The sequence below is a fragment of the Argentina silus genome, assembly GCF_951799395.1.
Source record: "Argentina silus genome assembly, chromosome: 2".
NCBI classification, from domain to species: domain Eukaryota; kingdom Metazoa; phylum Chordata; class Actinopteri; order Argentiniformes; family Argentinidae; genus Argentina; species Argentina silus.
In genome coordinates this window covers 27,651,428-27,670,755 of record NC_139656.1, presented here as the reverse complement: position 1 = coordinate 27,670,755, position 19,328 = coordinate 27,651,428, and the positions used below count along the sequence as shown (strand labels likewise).

Genomic DNA, 19,328 nt, shown 5'->3' with positions numbered 1-19,328 from the left:
AGTGTTATGGAAATGAGTGCTGTGATTTTCCTGAGCTACCTGGATGAAGGTTGGTTTGGGTGTATGATGGAGGCTGGTTGGAGGGTGGGAGGGGGATGCTCTCGGTCCTTTACCTGAACACAAAACCACAGTAGTGCGACATATGTAGCATAAGGACAGTAGTTCCCTGAGGCCAGGTCAGACAGTAGGCAGATTCACAGAGAGGAGAGGAAGAAGAGGAAGAGGATGCCACGGTCTTTCCTAGTGAAGAAGAAACAGGGGGCATGTGGAGGATGGAGGTGGAGAGACCCTGAGCAGAATGAAGGGAAGGAGGGCAAAAGAACAGGTGAGTTACAGGGAGAAAATACATATACCTTTTTTTTATTTTTTATTATCCTGTGTCTAATGTTAACAAGTGTCATATCTATGAAAATAATAAGGTGGACGATTCCTTCCTCACAGTCAACAACGTTTTCAGTCATTTCAAATAATGAAATGTACCCCTTGATTAATAAGAATATTACCTCTAACTAACTGTCATGCTTATCATAATCAAATAATGACACATCAATCAATTGATTTATGTTTCCGTTGTCGTAGGAGACTTGTAAACAAATGTGTAAACAAATTATGTACAGCTTCAAATGATTCTTTAGGAAAAGTAATGCTGCTCTTATGGAATGTATTTTCTTGAGCACTACAGATCTGTCATAGAAGTCAAGTGCATGTGAAAATGCATTTGTTCCACTGTACGTTTCCGTTGGTGACACATACTTTGTTGGAATGCAGACATTGCTGGGAGTGGCCTCTGTATTTGTGTCGTATTTTCTAACTATTTTCTAACTATCTATAGTATTTCTAACTCCATCCTACTAGGAGAAATTCTGTTGCACAATCCATATTCACGATCAGCTTAAATTGTTAATTGTTTCGGAGGTACAACAGTTGTTGCATGTTGAATGTGACATGTTGACTCGTTACTCACAAATAATATGTGCACATGTTTGTGAGTGATCTGTGTTGACTGTGTTTCCCCTTCCTTACTGTGCATTTTCAGTGAGTGAAAATGCTGAAGTGCAGACTTCAACATTCCCCTGCCCTGACTCCTCTGAGCCTGCAGTTCAGCCTCTCCCCCAGCCAGCTACCCTGTTGTCACGACCAGGACCAGGACCAGGACCAGGACCAGGACCAGGACCAGGGGCAAGAGCAGGAGGAGGAGGAGCAGGAGCAGGAAAAGGAGGAGAAGCAGGAGGAGGAGGAGCAGGAGGAGGCCTGAGACCAGTGGCAGGAGCTAGGGCAGAAGCAGCCCAGGGTTGGTCCACTCTCCTGTCTCAGACCCTGGGCCAGGGTCATTACTACCATCCTACTGCACTAGCCTCCCGAGCCAAGGTAACTACATGTCTCTATTAGCTAATGCTTCTACTGTCAGTGTCTGCTGTATTTGATAATGCCATCAATATGTAAACATGGACTAGAGATAATGCATAAAAACATTAGTTTGGCTGACGTTTTACTCACCGTGTGTAACATTAATGTACAACATTCGATTGGATCGAGTTTCACCCTTGGATCCTAGTTTCACCCTTTTAATAAGATGAATAAAGATGGCTTTGTTCAGCACATGAACCTTGAGATGTTCATTATCAATGCAAATTAGATTTTGAATCATCGGTGGAAATGTGATTAGATTCAACAGTCACAGTATCATAACCAAAGCTTTTGCAGTGTCCTAATGGCCATGTCCCGCTCTCGTCCCTACCCTAGCATCGTCCTCGTGAGCCACCCAGCTCAGGAGACTTCCTGTGTTCATTGTGTCACAAGGTGTTTCCTCTGCAGCGCATGTTGACCAGACACCTCAAGTGCCACAGCCTGGTGAAGAGACACCCCTGCCGGTACTGCGGCAAGGGCTTCAACGACACATTCGACCTCAAGAGGCACATGCGCACACATACAGGTGAGAGGCATGGGCTCTGATATGGCTCTGATATGACAATACTGACGTGCAATACTGCCTAATGCAGATTTCATACATGACACCACAGTCATACAGCATACCGAAGGACTTGAGAAATTCTTGACCACCTGACCTGTCTCATTATTAGTAATTCAAAGCTTATCCTCAAGACGGCACTGCATGCGTCTCTACACTCCAGTTAGCAACAGATTTTCACACTTTTTTGTTTAAATTTGCTTTTATGATTGGAATCCTCCTATGAACATCAATAAAGAGAAATGTATATGCATTATAAAGTAGTATTATATTGTGTGGTGTATCAACACATGGTTTGGGAGGATGCTACAGTTGTGTATTGTGTTGCAGGGTTTTCACACAGTGCAGTACACACAACACACACACACACACACACACACACACCTCACACTCCCTCTCTCCCTCTTGCTCAGGTATCCGTCCCTACAGGTGTGACCTGTGTGACAAGGCCTTCACCCAGCGCTGTTCCCTGGAGTCCCACATGAGGAAGATCCACGGCGTGCGGCAGCAGTACGCCTACCGCCAGCGCCGCTCCAAGATCTTCGTGTGCGAGGACTGCGGCTTCACCTCCAACCGACCCGACGAGTACTTCCTTCACGTGCGCCAATGCCACCCGGGCAGCCCCGCCCTCCGCCGCTACTACCGCCGGCAGGCCCACGAGACCGCCAGCGGCAACGTCCCCACGGAGCGCAAACTCAGCCCTTTTATATTGTACCCAACACCCGGGTACTATATGTGAGACTGCGTCTCTCGCTGCAACAATAGACATGATAGACATGATATAACTGCCCAGACAGGAGCAAGATATGAGCATGTTGGGAACACTTTGAAAGCGCTACGAGGAGAAAGGCTTTATTAAGAAACCTGTTATGTGGGTGTCTACTGTTTCATGCCCCAAATAAATTCATAGACCAGCTTCGATCCAAATCGGGTAGCTGTTGGATCGTTGTTCTCCTTGCATCCTCATCTAGCAAGGCACTTAACCCCTAATTGCTCCAGGGGCGCCGACGGATGTGCATGTGTGTTGTCTCAGGTGGAGGGGGGGTGCAATAAATAACACATTCCTAACGATCTGATTGTATGGCAAATAAAGCACTGATTGATAGCACTGACACACATTGCACATAACATGTGGCCTTTCAAGAAACACTCCCCACTTGACTCAAGTAATGGCTGAGCAAAGATATCAAATTCAACAGGTCAATGGTTAGCCACGGTCAGTCAGTGTATGTTGATTAAAGGTGTCTTTTTATGGTACTTTGTCATATCAGTTTGTCCATAGGGATGATGTATGCCCCGATGCTGATGTATTACCTAGTAGCCTAAGGGTGGGGGGGCCGCCTGGGAGGTGACATTCCACTTCACTGGACGTGAGATAACTTTGGGGGAGGAGCTCATGGGTGCAGCTCCTTAGCGTGGCCTTTCCAAAGAAACTATCGTGCCCCTTATCGTGTGACTCGACGGTGTTCGCTCTTTTGCAATACTTTAACTCACCAACTGTCAAAGAATTCCGGAACACTCACCACCTAGAGTGCCAAGTGTTTTATGTGGTGTTTACCTAGCAACAATACTGTGATTGAACACAATGAAGCATCATAATTTATGCATTTTCTGGTGAGTAAAGTCACCCGTGGCACCCTAGAATGTTGACAATTTGGGCGACTTTATTCACCCTCTGCACTAAATGAGTCATGGAGTATATGAGGGATGGCATGCTATGTCAACACAAGGGCCTGAAGGATTATAGAATGTTTGCTTAACTTGCACGTGAACAACCCCTATATCTCTGAGGCACAACAAGATCAAAGCCTCGGCACATTTACTTGTGGGCGTCACAATGGTTCTACCATCTCCATCCACTGCTACCATCATTTGGTCCTAACTCTAAACAATAAAACAATGTATACGGTATGAATAACGACAATGTGTAAATTATTGACCTGAATGAATGGAAAGCATGTCAAAAGCCGAACATTTCAGTTGGCCCAGAAGGGGGCAATGAAACCATTTAAACTGTGTGATAACTGCAAGATTTATTATCACAGCTACTATAATCTGTATAAATTAACTTATATAACATCAGATGAGTAACTTTATTGTACCCAGATTATATAAATTGAAGGGCAGAATATTCAGAAGAGCATAACATTCAGAAGTGTTGACAGTACATCAAAACCACTTAAACTTGAAACTGTGTACTTTAACACACACACACACACACACGCACACACACACACGCACACGCGCACACACACGCACAAGCTAGCTAGCTAGACAAACAAACAGACAGATACTGGGACAGTATTTCCATCTGGAGATCTTTGTGGAAGCTCATTGGTCAGGACATCTAAAGGGACTAGGCCCTACTCCTCCTTAGCCAATGGAAAGGTGCGTTTAACTCTGGAGTAAGGTCCCAGCGAATCACAAAATACAAAGTCCCAGAGTACTCGTATCCATGAGTCATGATGTGGTAAATTATCATAGAACTCTGGAGCCATCTTCTTCACCTGAAAAAAAAGAGGTCACATAAAATCAGTTAGATGAAGAGAGCAAATACAATGGACAGCTGATGTGACAATATTATTGTCACAAGGGCTTTACGTTGACACCATAAACAACAGTAATAGGGTGATCTAGACTAGCTGTTTGGGGTTGAGGTACAGTTTGAATCCATTGAATTCAAAAGCAAGCGGAGGAGGATCCTAAACAACACAACTATGCACATAACACTGTCTCCATAGCCACAGAGCGACCTGGGTAAAGCAGAGTACAACTAACATATACACTCAGTCCTAACAAATGGGATTACACCTGTCAAATATAGTGCCATTAAGTCAGGATAGAACTAAACCAACCAGAGGAGCCACCACTCCCATCTCTCCCTCCCCCTCCTCTCTCTCTTTCATAAAGGGCCTTACCCAGTCACCCAGTCATTCTAGTATTTCAACATCTTCAAGGACTGGCTGTGTAGGTCTGAATGATTACCCTATCAACACAAATATCACTCTGACAACATGAAAGTGAACTTTGAAGCATCACTTTGATGACTGAAACTCTTATCTAGGGGCTTGTAATAAAACATGACAGTTTAACCTTGTTCATTTCCTTTCCACTACGTGTTGAAACGTTTCATGATTGTGCTAGCTGGTTTTTACAGCATGGGGTCGGGTGGGGGGGCCCTTTGTTGGGAGGAGCAATCACAAGCGTAATCAAGGCCTACTGTAATTGTAACTTCCAACCTGACAACTGTTCCACTTGACTTCAACAACCTCTGTCTGGACTGAGAGATAAGATAAAGGATTTATAAGGATTTTGGTTACACCTATATTGACTAATGCACACCTATTGACTAATGCTCACAAACAATACAACCATCTCTCTCTCTCTCACACACACACACACACACACACACACACACACACTTTCCACGAAGCTTCCATAACAACAAGACTAGTCCTCCCGTAACAACAACACTCAAGATGAAGTCACAGTCAAATAGCAAGGTCTACAGTCCCTTTCACTCAGAGAGATGGCAGCATAATAACAGAAAAACCCTCAAGTATTTCAAGACACCCCCCATACACACTGCACACTACTCCCTACGGTAAGCGTCTGCACTGTTCGTATCCCCAACAGTGTAATATGCACACAACATCACCAGTGTTCCATCAGTTATAATGATACAATAGAGGTCCAATACCTGAGGCAGGCGGCTGCCGGGGATGCTGGGAAAATCGTGGTGTTCCATGTGGTAGCCCACATTAAAGGTGAGGCAGTTGAGCGGCCCGTAGTAGGAGCAGGTCTCAATCCCGCTCACGTACATATAGTGCTCCGCTATAAAGTGCCCAGAAAACGGATGCAGTCCCATACACAAAACCGACCCTGCTATCATGTAGACTACTGGCTTAGGCCCCCAGAGATACAGTACGAGAGCGTCAAAGGCTATTTGCACGGTGCCGTTCAGCATCTCCAGCCTTCCCATAGGCTTAGGGTTGACGATGAGGGGGCGTATGGCATAGAGTAAGGGCTGGAGGATGATCCAAAGGACCTTCCGGGCGGGCGAGTTGAAAAAGCGAGCCTCCAGGCGGGTCGGCACGTCCACGTCCAGCCTGTCCCCACCGAGGTACCGGTGGTGGTCCACGTGGTACTTTTTAAAGCTTATGGAGTACGGTATGCCTATGGGTAAGTTGGCGAACATGCCGAAGAGGCGGTTGCGCATATGGTCCCTGTTGCCGAAGGCGACGTTGTGGGAGATGTCATGGATGGCTAGAGTCAGTGAGTGGTTGATGCAGCCTCCGAACACGTAGGCCCAGAAGAGGACCCACTTCCAGCTAAGGTCACGAACCAGGAAGCAGCACAGCACCTGGGTCAGGACCATGGCTGTCACCACCCACTTGAGCTGGGGGTCCGGGCCCATCAGGGACTTGATCTCTGGGTGCTTGGCTGTGGAGAGGTGAGAGGGTAGAAGAAGAGTGAGAGGGTGATTTGAGACAATGAGGGGAATTGAGTTAAATAGAGGCAGTTTTTATTCACACCTACTTTACAATACATACTGTGAGTATTCTCAAAGAAACATTGACCCTCTGTGTACCACAACTTGTGTTAATTTTGCCCTGTATGGTAAATGTGGCTTGCTTGAGACCTCTTCAGAAGACCAAAATGTGCTTATGCCATAAAAAAATAACCAAAAGAGTGCCATCCTAAAACCTGCTGGGATGTCAGAATTTTCTTTCCCTAATCCCAAATTATGTTCGACTGCACTGGGAACTTGTAATACCTGTCAAACAGGTGACTGCATTTCCTGGGTGACCAATTCGTTCCTTCTTACGAAGCAGTGAAAAATACAGGTAAACTGCCGAGTATTTATCCCCCAAAGGTATAGGTCGTACGTGGGTCTAATTGTGAAATGGTTATCACGTGAAACGGTTATCACGTGAAACATCGCTTTTATCACCCTTGGGAGTTATGATTGAATTAGTCGAGCTGTTAAATGACAACGCAACTCCTCTCTCCGTGATAATAGTCTACACAATTCAAACGTTGATCTTTTTAGAATGTTTAAAATAATTTCCCACTTAATAGTTCTGAGACACTCCAACACACCTGTTACCTCAAGTCGCTCAGAGTAAATGAAGCGCTCACCTAGTATCTGCTTCCTTCGGCTACAGTGCGGTTGCTCAGTATAAACCCACTCGAAGTCATCCCTCGTTACCGTGTTCCCCATCTTGCGCTCACGGCAGGGCTGGAGGTGTCGAGCCGGGTAGAGAGCCCAGGGTCCGCCAGGGTACAAGGCGGCGGGGAGAGGGAGAGGGAGAGGGAGAGCGACAGAACAGAGACTCAAGTCGCTAGTGTCTGAACGCACCTGTGTGCACAGGTGTATAACCTGGGACACGCCCAGCTGAGTGGGCGCTCATCGCAAAAGCACTTGTGGTTGTTCGGCATACCGAGGAATAAGGGCATAGGCCAATTTAAGACTCTACCCTAATCTCTACTTTTACGCACAACTATTCAAATTCACCACATCTATTTATGAATTAGGCCTATATGACTACTGATCAGCACACCTTTGACAGATTTAAAGCATGCTTGAAATGGTTGTTGAGCACATTGACAAGCGACTAGATTTAAGATTAGATGTTTAAATCATTAAGAGATCCATTTTCATGAGAAGTTATACAGTAGGCCTACGAAGATTTACATTTTCCGATAGATTGTACAGATTGTGGCTCTTTGGGGCTGAAGGAAAAAAACTAAATTAAGTAATGAAACGGTGAAAGTGAATCAGGTGCAAGCTGGATGCGCCGACGAATTGGTTGATATCGTAAACAAGTTTTCAGCAGATCCCCACGCAAGTCAAGTGAACATACCGACCGCCTTCCCCACATATTTCTAATTACGAGATAAACAAGAATGCTCCTGTTGTACCTTTGCCGTTCTTTCTCGCCCGTGTCCAGCGTAGTCGCTATAGTTGGCTACAAATGAATCAAAGTGTTTAGCACTTTTAGCCTGAACTGAGTGCGGAATGGAAAAGCGCACATTTGAGGGGGACGAGTATTGCAGGAGTATTGTCTGAGTTGTTGCGTTGACGTGTTACATTGTATCATATCTCGATCAATGGTGATCAATCGATCAATGGCCTTGCCGTTACAGCTACATCGATTGGGTTGATTCGGCAAATGTGGGACACTTTTCTGGGTAGATTCACTAGACTATCAAAACAACGTTTCACTTGCAGCAGTGATAGTTTCTATACATTTGTCAGTACATAAGTCTTCTTAAAATGTGTGGGGATTTCATTCAAATGGATTAGTGTTAGGAAGCTACAATGTAGCTTCTGGATTTTACAGTTTGGGTCCATATTGAACCCACAACTCCTGAACCACATGCCACGTGCCTCTGCTCATTATGCCACCACTATACCAACTAAAGCCGTTTCTTATTATATAGGAGTCCATGTGTCCATATCAGAGCTTATATGAATCAGCTTATGAAGTAGTGAGAAAATCTTATGATGAGCAAACACAAAGATACAATTGCAAGGGTGAAGAGCTTTATTTATTTATATTTATAATATATTTATTTAGCTTTATCATTTTTGTAAAGAAAATACAGGCACGTGTCTCCCTTGGAGGCAAACTCGGCAGGGAGTTCCCACCCGCTATGAAACGCCCACTCGGACTCGGTGGTCGTCTCATCCAGCACAGTCTCTGTTTGCGTCTGTGTCATCAGTGCACTGTGGACCTTGGGTGGCAGCTCTGGCACCCCGTGCAACTGTCAGTCTGTCTGTGGCGGGACTGGGTATCTGGTCAAGGAGGTCTGGGAGATTGGTGCCGGTCAGGGGAGGAGAGAGGTGGTTGAGTTGAGGTCAGAGGAACAGACACAGTTATCTCTATATATCTGTTCCTGTGGTCCACATAGTACGACTAAGAATCAGGGTGAGGCCTGAATCAGGCCCAAGCATGAGCTCCATCACAGGAGTTCTCACTGGCAGAGATCTTGGCCTTTGCTGTGGATGAGGACACATTAAAATGAGATAGGATGTTTGCTCAAAGACAGTCACATTATAGTCCAGTAAGTTTGGTAATATTAGCTTACAGAAGTGGGTCTGGACTGAAGGTATTTTTCAGATGTCTGTTTCGGGGATCAGGATCCTGCTCAGGTGTTGGTTACTGGGGCTCAGACACCTGGGGTGACCTGCCTCCTGTCCTGTCTGGATGGTGTCTTTTTCCTTTGACCTTTTTATCTTCATCCATTTGCGATCATTCACAATCACCTCCAGAGAGAGGCCTTTGGTCGGTGTCTGTAGAAATGTAGTATCTTGTGAACGCAAAAACAACATTTGGAGCAATTTGGAGGTCACTTTTATTTGTAGCTATAAATGTTATCAAAAGACACTCAGAGAGGTGTAAGAAATTCATTCATGGTTACAGGTAGCAAATGATTTCAGTTTGTTTTTCCAAAGGGTGTCCTACCAAATATTAAGTTGAGGGTGTCAATTATTTTGTCCAGTCCATTTTTGGAGTTCTATTTGGAATGATATCAGATTTGGCTTTTTTTCTCTGCTTTTTTGTGTTGTTCAAATGCAAACAAAATAAATAAACATGTGAATACCAAAGCATTTGTAATGGCAACAATTTTCTGGGAGAAGTGGTGCATTATCGGAAAGAAGTGCAGGGATGCCAATATTTTTGGCCATAACTGTAAGACCATCTCACTTTCTTTCAACTACCCAGCAAATCTATCTATCTATCGAAACATCTTTAAACCTTTTCTTCTGGAACTTGTTTTTCTAGTTATTATTATTTTACTCCTCACATAGATAGCCTACTGACAGGCCACCTATGTGATGTCATAATGGGGCATATTCTTGTCATAGAGCTGCCAATCAATTCAGCTGGTGGGAAGGTTTCCATGGTTGCAGCTGTACCAGGCCTACAGTACCTATGTGATGTCATAATGGGGCATATTATTTAAGGCGCTGTCCCAGTTCAGTGTCTAGATCATAATTTCACAAGGTGTCCAGAATAGGTAGTGTTGCCAGCTAGCTAAGGAAAGATGCCTTGTTGTCGATGGGCTAGATGCTGCACTCAGAAGGTAGGCTAATGTCTAACTGAATGTTTAAAAAAGAAAGAAAACAGGGTTAAAAAAACAAGGACAAATACTAAGTCATTATTAATGAAATAACCATTCAGACAAATTATTCTGTTAAAAGCAGAGTCTGTAACTTTAATTTCCAGTCAAATCGCACTGTTCATCCAGTAATAGCCTAATAACAACAATAATAACAATACATTTTATTTGTGAAGCAATTTTCATTTGAACAGTCAAACACTCAAAGTGCATACAGTTGGTGTATTTATCTGTCATTGTGTTATTTATACTTGGGAAGCATTCCGTGATCAGCCAAGAGGTTATAGCCGACATAACAAGGCGTTGGTTGTTTGACTGTCAGTCTGACCTTTACCAAAGTTGTCCAAAAAACAATTGTGTCCTACTTATTTGATGTGAAATACAATATTTAAATATGGTAGCCTTATGGCTCTTCTGGTCTGGTCTTGGTCATTAGATTTACACAGATAAATGTAAAAAAAACCTTGCGCACTTAATGCATTGTTGATCAGATGACATAAGACATATTCCTTCATATCGCTGAGCTATGTGGGCTATGGAACGGCCCTGGTGACGAGACTCGCAGCCTGTAAGTGACACCATGCAGATATTTGGCCGCCAAATTTGATGCCACCGTAATAACATTGACTAGTGTTAATTATTTCGTTTTTCCCACCATTCCAGAAACGGAGACAGTGTGAAAAAATGCGCACGTTTCGAAGATTTATTTCCCCAAATGGGGTTTCAGCTAGGATTAGCGACTGTTCACTCATGTTAGCCAAGTTACTTGCTACCAGTAAACTAGCCGAAGTCGACGGTTACAGACTTTTCAGCTCTTTATCGACCTGGGTCCCTACAACAGTAGGTGTAACGTTGCTCAGTCCAGACTTTTTAGGTTTCGATGTACCGCTGTATCGATCCTACTGAAAGTTCCATTATCAGAAATATGAGCGTTTTTTAAATAAACTTGATATGTTTCGTGTCCATGCTAGGTAGCCTTAAGCCTGTGTTACACAAAGAAACTTGGACGCAATTGTAGTTGCCTCAGTCTTATTGCGAGGTAATGTCCGCCAAAGAAGTTATTCTTTTAAAGCAGTCGTTAACTTTCCAAAATAGGAAGAATAGTGAAGCATCTGTACAATATGAGAACATAATCCAAACATCCCTCATGAATGTGTGGTCATGCCTTGTGGTCATCAAGCCTCTCTAGCTGTTCCTCCTCAGTAGCCCTGTTTGCTCCACTTCTGTCAGTTTACCTCAGAAAGAGTAGCTTTTTGATTTGAATAGAAAGGCAACAAAATGACTTCAGAAAGAGTAGCTTCTGCAGTTGTACACTAAACTAAAAGACATCACCATAATATCTTTCTTGACATTGTTTAACCGTCTCTATTTCTTCCTGAAAAACAGAAGAGTTTCCGAGTGCAGCTGGTAAAAGTGGTGATCGCTGAGGACCCACCGCGGTAAGAAATACTTTGTCAACAATGACTTAGCATTGAGCATGTACAAAGTGCACAAATACACAGTCTTTCATTTAGTATGGAGTACCATGTGACGTTGAGTATGTTTATTGTTCAATTAAAATGTAATTAATTAATTAATTAATGAAAGGAATCAAATGATCTCACTGTTTCCCCCTAGCACCAGTGTCAGCAGAAGGCGCCGCAAAGTGAACGTGACCCCAGACACCTCCCCTGTCAAGGTGGATAACCCCACCCCTGCCAAAGTGGAAAAACCCTCTCCTGCCAAGGAAGAGAAGCCCACACTGGCTAAGCAGTACGTGCTCACCACTGCTCTGGTGGTAGAGCCCACCCCTGCTAAGCAGGAAGTGCTCACCACTGCTCTGGTGGTAGAGCCCACCCCTGCTAAGCAGTACGTGCTCACCACTGCTCTGGTGGTAGAGCCCACCCCCGCTAAGCAGGAAGTGCTCACCACTGCTCTGGTGGTAGAGCCCACCCCCGCTAAGCAGGAAGTGCTCACCACTGCTCTGGTGGTAGAGCCCACCCCTGCTAAGCAGGAAGTGCTCACCACTGCTCTGGTGGTAGAGTCCACCCCTGCCCCGGTGGTTGAGCCCATCGCCACTGCACCACTGGTGGCGAAGGCTGTGGCCCTCACCAAGGTCAACCACATGACAGGTATGCACATCTTCCTTCCCTTTCTCTTTTCCTGTCTTTTATTCTGACATTCTCTCATCGTGTTCTGCATACAGTAAGGCTCATGTCATCATGTGCTGTATACATGGGGTGTATCTGTGGTCCAGTCTCTCTTGGTTCCCCTCCAGGTTCTACTCTCTCCAGGGACGTCTGGGCCTCCAGTTCCCTGGTCAGGTGAGTGTGGAGCTTTTGTTTCACTGTTGTTATTTGTTTCTGGTATCTTTTTGCCTACTGTTACCTGAACCTTGATAACACTATCCTGACGCCTCCTCCTTTTTTTTGGGGGGGGGGGGGGCTGCTAACATCTTCAAAGGACTTTAAAATAACTTCATTATTTAATAATTTAACATACCATGATAAATAGATTCAATACATCAAGTGAATACTGTTTTAAACCCTCATCCTAACTTAGGACCACAATGGGGCCTGGGCACCAGGTGACCTCTGTGCCTCAGCTGGACTGGGCCAGAATTAAGGTGCCAGGAGGAGGGAAGATGGAGGAGGGACACAGACGGCTCGCCCCTCCTACCAAACTCACCATCCAACAGCTCGTCTGCTTAGGGTAAGTCGTGTGTGTCAGATACAGCGACGGTGACATATTATTCTGGAGGGCACATAAACTATGTGATCCAAAATGAGAACTAAATAATACACACCAGAGTGACATGATGTGGTCAGCCAAAGTAGATGTGTTTCTCAACTAAATTTCATCTAGGAGGTTTGTCTCCCTCCTCACATATTGTTTTTCCGTCCCAGGTTACCAAACCTGGCGCAGACGTGCTACATGAATTCCACGCTCCAGTGTCTGTTCAGCCTGATGAGCTTCTGCCAGGACCTCTGCAGACAGCACCGAGTGTGGACTCTGGACCCCTCGGCTAACATCATCAGGTCCACACTCTCTCTCTCTCTCACACACACACACACACACACACACAATAGCTGTACAACTCAATGAGGTCAGTACACACCGCGTACAAATTGATATTCCCTACTACATGTTAAATGTCCCCCCCTTTCTTTCTGTCTTGGTTTTGCAGGAGCTTGGTGGACCTCCGTGTGGCCAGGTTCTCTAACAGCAAGGACCACAAGAAGACCCTCCTCAGGGCACTGAAGGGCTCAGTGTCGGCCCACTCACCTGAGTTCCTGGGGAGTGGTCAACAGGTGAGAGAGGACCATACAACTATCCACAGGGCTAACTTTAGATTTCCAGGTTTGTCCACTTGCTAATGCGACAGTATATGTTTGTATTTGTGTGTTTAGGATGCCCACGAGTTTGCCAGCTGTTTCCTGTACCAGCTGTCATCGCTGGCTCCAGCACTGCAGGCTAGGGCATTGGCTGTGGGCGGGACCTATTCCTGCCCTGTTGAAACTCACATGGGCTTTCAGATGAAGAGCACCAGAACCTGCCGAAGGTGACACACACACACACACACACACACTCACACACATACACAGGAATAGGAATGTTCATAGACAACAAATATGCAACTGCATTTTCAGCTGTACACTGTCTAAATTGTGTATTTGTGAGTTAGTGATGCATGTCTGTAACTTGTGATGCGTGTGTGCACATGTTTCCCATTTCTCCTCAGCTGTGGAATGAAGTCCTATAAAAAAGAGGACTACTCCCAGCTGTCCTTGGATCTGGTGCCTGGAGGCTCAGTGAGTTACAGCCTACAGCTCTACCTGATGGTCAGTGCCATACCTGAATAATCCAGTTAGTCTTCATGTTATCTAACGTGCTACATGTGAGATGTGGTGAGTGTGTTATTCTCCGCCTCCCTTCTCCCGTAGGAGACAGACTTGGAGTGCCGCTGTGACAACTGCGGAGGTTACGGTTCAGGCCTGAAATGGTCATTCTTGACTTTGCCTCGGTGAGTGAACTCTATGCTGCCTGTGGGTCTTTGCATATGTCTGCACTGCACTTACAGTTACAAAAGACTCCCCTCCTGTGTGGCTCTGGTAGAGCAGGACGCTGGCAACATTAAGCTTTCCCACTGGGAGCACATACTGTGTACAACAATCATATGCACTGACTGTACTGTCAGTTGCTTTGGATAAAAGTGTCTGCCAAATGGCATGTATTAAGATCCAGTTTGTTCCAAAAAATGCTCTTAACTATAGAGTTGTTAGTAATGCCTGAGGCGTTTTTTTGCAGGGTGCTTGTCCTCCACCTGAAGAGGTTCAGACTGACCCCTCAGTACACCTTGGCCAAGATCGAGGACCGGGTCTGTCTCTCCAGGGAGCTACTGGTGACCTCCGGCCCCCCTGGAGAAGACACTGCAGGCCTCCCCCACACCCAGGGACGAGCCACAGAGGCCTGCGGACCAAGCCAGACCTCAGTTGCTTTAGAGACACCATCACTTGCCACAGGTACATTGTGTTCCTCTCACCGCCTCCTCTACACCATTACAGTTTAGGATAGAATGGACCCAGAGACAATAGATACGGACAGAACCGTGAAGCCAGGTTTTCGAGTATATAGTCTAAGCTGGAGACGTGATATAGAACAGGGTCAATATTCCACTGTGTGTGTTTCCTGTCCTTTCTTAATCCAGTATCTCTGAGCACAGTGGAGAAAGAGGCAGGGAGAGAGGGCAGCAGCCTGATGGTGAGAAGTAGTGAGATAGAGAGAGAACGAGTTCTAAAAAAAAACGTAGCGTATGGATGAGAGACAGTCAGTGAGTTGTTTGTAAATCGTATTTTTTGTGAATTGTGTTTATGTGTCTAACTGCTTGGATCGTTGTCCCCAGGAGTCTAGGTACACCCTGGTCACAATGTTGAGCCACCTAGGTTCCACTCCGAACTCAGGTGAGATGCGCGCGCACACACACACACACACACACACACACACACACACACACACACACACACACACACACACAGAGAAGCACAGTCATGGGTAAGTATAAAACATGATACAATCATTCAAACACATGACATGGGTAGACTTATTGGTCAGTATAGATCATCAATACTATGAGGAACAATACTCAAATGAGAATAACCCACATACAAGAGGTTGTTAATACAGTTATTGGTAAGTATTCTTTCTGAGGTAAGTATTACACTCACTATACAGTAGGCTATGAAAGTCCACACGTCACAAACTGCAGAATGGAAACTTAACTGGAGACATTCCCAAGGGCCCAAGGTTTGTGTGCAAAATTGAGTAATTTACTAGTATTTACCGTTAATTAGCTACCATGCTGACTCTGACCTTTTGCTCGCGATCATAACGCTGGCGTCTGTCTCCCAAAATTATGTTTTGTTTACAATCTGCAGTTTGTGATTTGTGGAAGTTCATAGCGTATTATTCTCATATGATCACCTCTGTGTGTGCTCTGTGTACATGAATGTGTGTCTCGTCCTGACTGGGACCTGGTCCTGTTGTGACCTCTCCACTGGGTGTTTTGGGGATCCTGTAGGACACTACGTCAGTGATGGGGTCTATTCTGACGGTGGCCCGAGGGACCTGGCGGACCGCTGGCTCTCGTACAGTGACCTGCAGGTTGTGGAGATCACCGGCACGTCTGTCTGTCGGCAGAGAGAACAGACAGCTTATGTGCTCTTCTACGAACGAGAGGTACAGAAACGATAGCATACTCGTGGCAATGTTATAGGGATCAGAAGTGATCGCTGATCCTAATTTTTGGATACTAGCTATTACACATTATTCCCTGTACACACTAATATCAGTGCTTTCTGCCATCACAGTAACAACGCCCAAGTTCAGCCAGTGTGATGTCAAAGGGCCAACCAATCCAGAGGAGGCCTTAATGCAGACTGGTGCAGGAGTCAAAAAGAAAGAAACGCATAGTTTCACCCGACCAGCCCGAGGAGGATGGGCCCGCCCCCCACTGAGCCTGGTTCCTCTCAAGGTTTCGTCCTACCAGGGAGTTTTTCCTTGCCGCTGTGCCCAGGAAAGTTTTTTCCCTGGCTTGCTTTTTGGGGATCTACAGTCGGATCAATAAAAATTTTTAATTGGTTCCTCTCTACAGGAGATGTTACTTGTCAGTGTCACCTCAAGAGGACCAATAATAATAATAATAAGCTTTTATTTATATAGCATCTTTCAGACATAAGAATGCAGAACTACGCAAAAGAAAGAAAAAAGGAACAGATGAACAGATAAAAAAGGAAAAGGAAAAAAAACAAAACATTCGCAAAGTGCTGTACAGTGCAAGAGTAGATTAAAAACCAAAACAACTAGAACATAATTAATCAATACAACAAAAGTAGCATCACTCAATCTAGTTGCATAGATAGTTAATCAATACAATAAAATCAGCAGAGATAGCAGCACAGATAAAATGCTAATTGAAAGCTAAATTGAAGAGATGTGCTTAAAGATGTTTACTGAGCTTGCTTCCCTGATTTCTTGAGGTACCGTATTCCACAGTTTAGGGCAGGGGTGGGCAAACTTTTTTGCTCAGGGGCCATATTGACTTTTAAAATTTGACAGACGGGCCCGGGCGAGCACCAGATGCATACATATCAAACATAGACATAAAAAAAGGCATTACAATGTTAATAATTACATTTACTTTTAGTGGGAACAGTGTTGTTGATCACCCTTTTTGACCAGTGCATCGAAGTCTGGTGTTAGTTTTGTTGTGGCAATTCTCAGAACAGATCTGAGGTGTTCATCACTCAACTGGGATCTGTGGGGTGCTTTGTTGGTGTTCATCACGCTAAAAGTCTGTTCACACACATACGTAGAGCCAAACAACACCAGCATCCTCTGTGGCATCTTCTGGATGTTTGGAAATTTGGCTGCGCTTAATGAAGCATAAAAATCATCCAGTTTAAGAGAGTTGAACTTCTCCTTTAAGACGGTGTCACATTGGAGATCAATCAGTTCCAACTGCAACTCCTGTGGCGCCGTTTTAGGGTCTTGTGTGAAGGGACATGACACCAGCTGAAGTGACTTTCCAAAATCAGAGAACCAACGGCAGAATTCTCCATGCAGGTTGTCCAGTGATTTCCTGTATTTTTTCGCATGTCGAGGGTCCTCTTTCAGCGTAGCCAGTGTGGGGAAATGAGCGAATGACTTGTTTGACATTTGGTTTGAGAATAACGCTAGCTTGGTTTTGAAGGCTCTGATGTTTGTGTACATTTCATGCACAAACTGGTCTTTCCCTTGTAGCTTCACGATCAGCTCATTCATGTGTGTCAGTATATCCACAGCAAAAGCTAAATCACAAAGCCAATCTGTGTCACTCAGCTCAGGAAAATCGTCAGCTTTCTCAAGTAGCTCCAAAAATGAGATAATCTCCTGTTTGAGCTCCCACACTCGTTTGACATACTTTCCCCAAACTTAACCAGCGGACATTAGAGTGGTAAAGCAAGTCCTGGTGGTCAGCGTCAGTTTCTTCAAGAAACTTAATAAACTGACGATGCTGAAGTCCCCTCGCTCGAATAAAGTTAACAAGTTTTAGAATCCTGGATTCTTTTGAGCAGCCCGACGTTTTTTTCCAGTCAGATTTGGCGATCCATCTGTGGTAACGTTGGCGAGCAGTACTCCAAGGTAGCTTGTGCCTCTTGATGACCCCCGACACGCTGTCATACAAGTCCTCTCCCCGCGTTTTCCCCCTCAGGGATTCCATGGCAAAAACTCCTCCGTTATCTCAAAATTGTCATTAATCCCTCTGATAAAAATTACAAGCTGAGTGGTGTCCTTTATGTCATTACTTTCGTCCAGTGCCAAGGAATATAATGTAAATGACTCCGCTTTTTTGTTTAGCTGGCTAGCTAAGTCTTCGTCAATTAGCTCAACACGGCGAGTCACTGTCCTGCGTGATAAGCTAATTTTTTCAAATGTGTTCTTGCTCTCAGGACACAAGATACCTGCTGTCTCTACCATGCACTCTTTGAGAAACTCCCCTTCTGAGAAAGGCTTGCTGGTCTTTGCTAATTTGAATGCCAGCAAATAACTTGCAGGGCTCTCAAGTTTTGAACTGAGTTCAGAGTGAGATTTTGTCGGCGGTGGGGGTTTGGTTGGGGTGGGGACGGGGGTCTGATCTGATAGATGACACATAAATTCATACAAATAAAAATATTTATTTAATTCAGCATTTCTTAGTGCAGGTGTTGTTCATTGTAGGTGTTGGTGGCATGTTTTGAGGCCTTCAGCACAGGGTTGGTGGCTCCCATCTGAAACACTGTGGTTCCAGGCCAGCCATTTTAACTGTCATGATGGGTGATGCCTTCACCTCAGCTCTCCTGAGCGAAGCATGAAAGAATGCTCATTTGCCTCTTCCCTGACATCTTTGGCCTAAGAGAAAAGCTTTGTGAATAATGGGTCCTGAACTAAGACTAAAAAACAAGTGTCAGTATAGCTGCTGATATTAGCAGGGATTCAACTGGCTAGCTAGGCTAGTTCACACACTCTGGTCAAACTGTTAGCTAACATTACTGATTACCAGCTGCCTGGACACAATATTCCCCAGCAACGGAAATCAAATGATGAGATATCTTACTGTACTCATAGAATATGGTCTTCTCATAGGATATGGTCTTCTCATAGGATATGGTCTCATAGGATATGGTCTTCATAGGATATGGTCTTCATAGGATATGGTATCATAGGATATGGTCTCATAGGATATGGTCTTCATAGGATATGGTCTCATAGGATATGGTCTTCATAGGATATGGTCTTCATAGGATATGGTCTTCTCCCACATCGATCAGTCTGTAGCTACTTCGGCGAGATGTGAATCAATGCTACTGTCCTCTTCTGTAGCTACTTCAGCGAGCGCGTGAATCAGAATGTAACGTTGTTTTAGCGGGAATATCACATATATATATAAGTCTTACCCGGATACAGCAATGCTATTTTTTGATTGGCTGTTCGGTAGCTATATTCTTTTTATTTGATTAGCTGGTGCGTGGCAGGCGCCTCCTGAACTGTACGGGGAACCCACTTGATTCCTACCTGTTCCACTGTTATAAAAAATAGCGGCGCAACTTGGTGGGCGTTATCCTGGTAATTTCTCTGCGTGAGAAATACAAGGTGTGGCGTGTGAGCGGGTTGAAATGCGTGTGTCTCACGCCCAATGCGTGAGACTTGAGAGCTTTGAATTTGCCTTCGTGCT

The 19,328-nt window shown here is 44.8% G+C and overlaps 2 protein-coding genes and 1 long non-coding RNA gene across 3 annotated transcripts; 2 read left to right on the top strand and 1 right to left on the bottom strand.

The window, feature by feature from the left end:
* Positions 1 to 1,301: 1,301 nt before the first annotated feature.
* LOC310801295 (transcription factor Ovo-like 2) lies at positions 1,302 to 2,708 on the top strand (the record flags this gene model as incomplete). The annotated part of the gene is made up of 3 exons (XM_083665290.1): positions 1,302 to 1,368; positions 1,744 to 1,933; positions 2,383 to 2,708. The coding sequence occupies exons 2-3, from the start codon at positions 1,819 to 1,821 to the stop codon at positions 2,706 to 2,708; spliced, it is 441 nt and encodes a 146-aa protein (XP_083521416.1). The 5' UTR covers positions 1,302 to 1,368; positions 1,744 to 1,818.
* Positions 2,709 to 3,994: 1,286 nt separating this feature from the next.
* LOC310819990 (sphingolipid delta(4)-desaturase/C4-monooxygenase DES2-like) lies at positions 3,995 to 7,279 on the bottom strand. Its single transcript, XM_083691446.1, has 3 exons — positions 7,112 to 7,279; positions 5,670 to 6,412; positions 3,995 to 4,476 (listed from the first exon to the last, which is right to left on the bottom strand). The coding sequence occupies exons 1-3, from the start codon at positions 7,191 to 7,193 to the stop codon at positions 4,333 to 4,335; spliced, it is 969 nt and encodes a 322-aa protein (XP_083547572.1). The 5' UTR covers positions 7,194 to 7,279; the 3' UTR covers positions 3,995 to 4,332.
* Positions 7,280 to 14,394: 7,115 nt separating this feature from the next.
* LOC310818578 lies at positions 14,395 to 15,808 on the top strand. Its single transcript, XR_014554723.1, has 3 exons — positions 14,395 to 14,601; positions 14,982 to 15,039; positions 15,657 to 15,808. It is a non-coding gene; the product is annotated as an uncharacterized lncRNA (long non-coding RNA).
* The last annotated feature ends 3,520 nt before the right edge of the window (positions 15,809 to 19,328 follow it).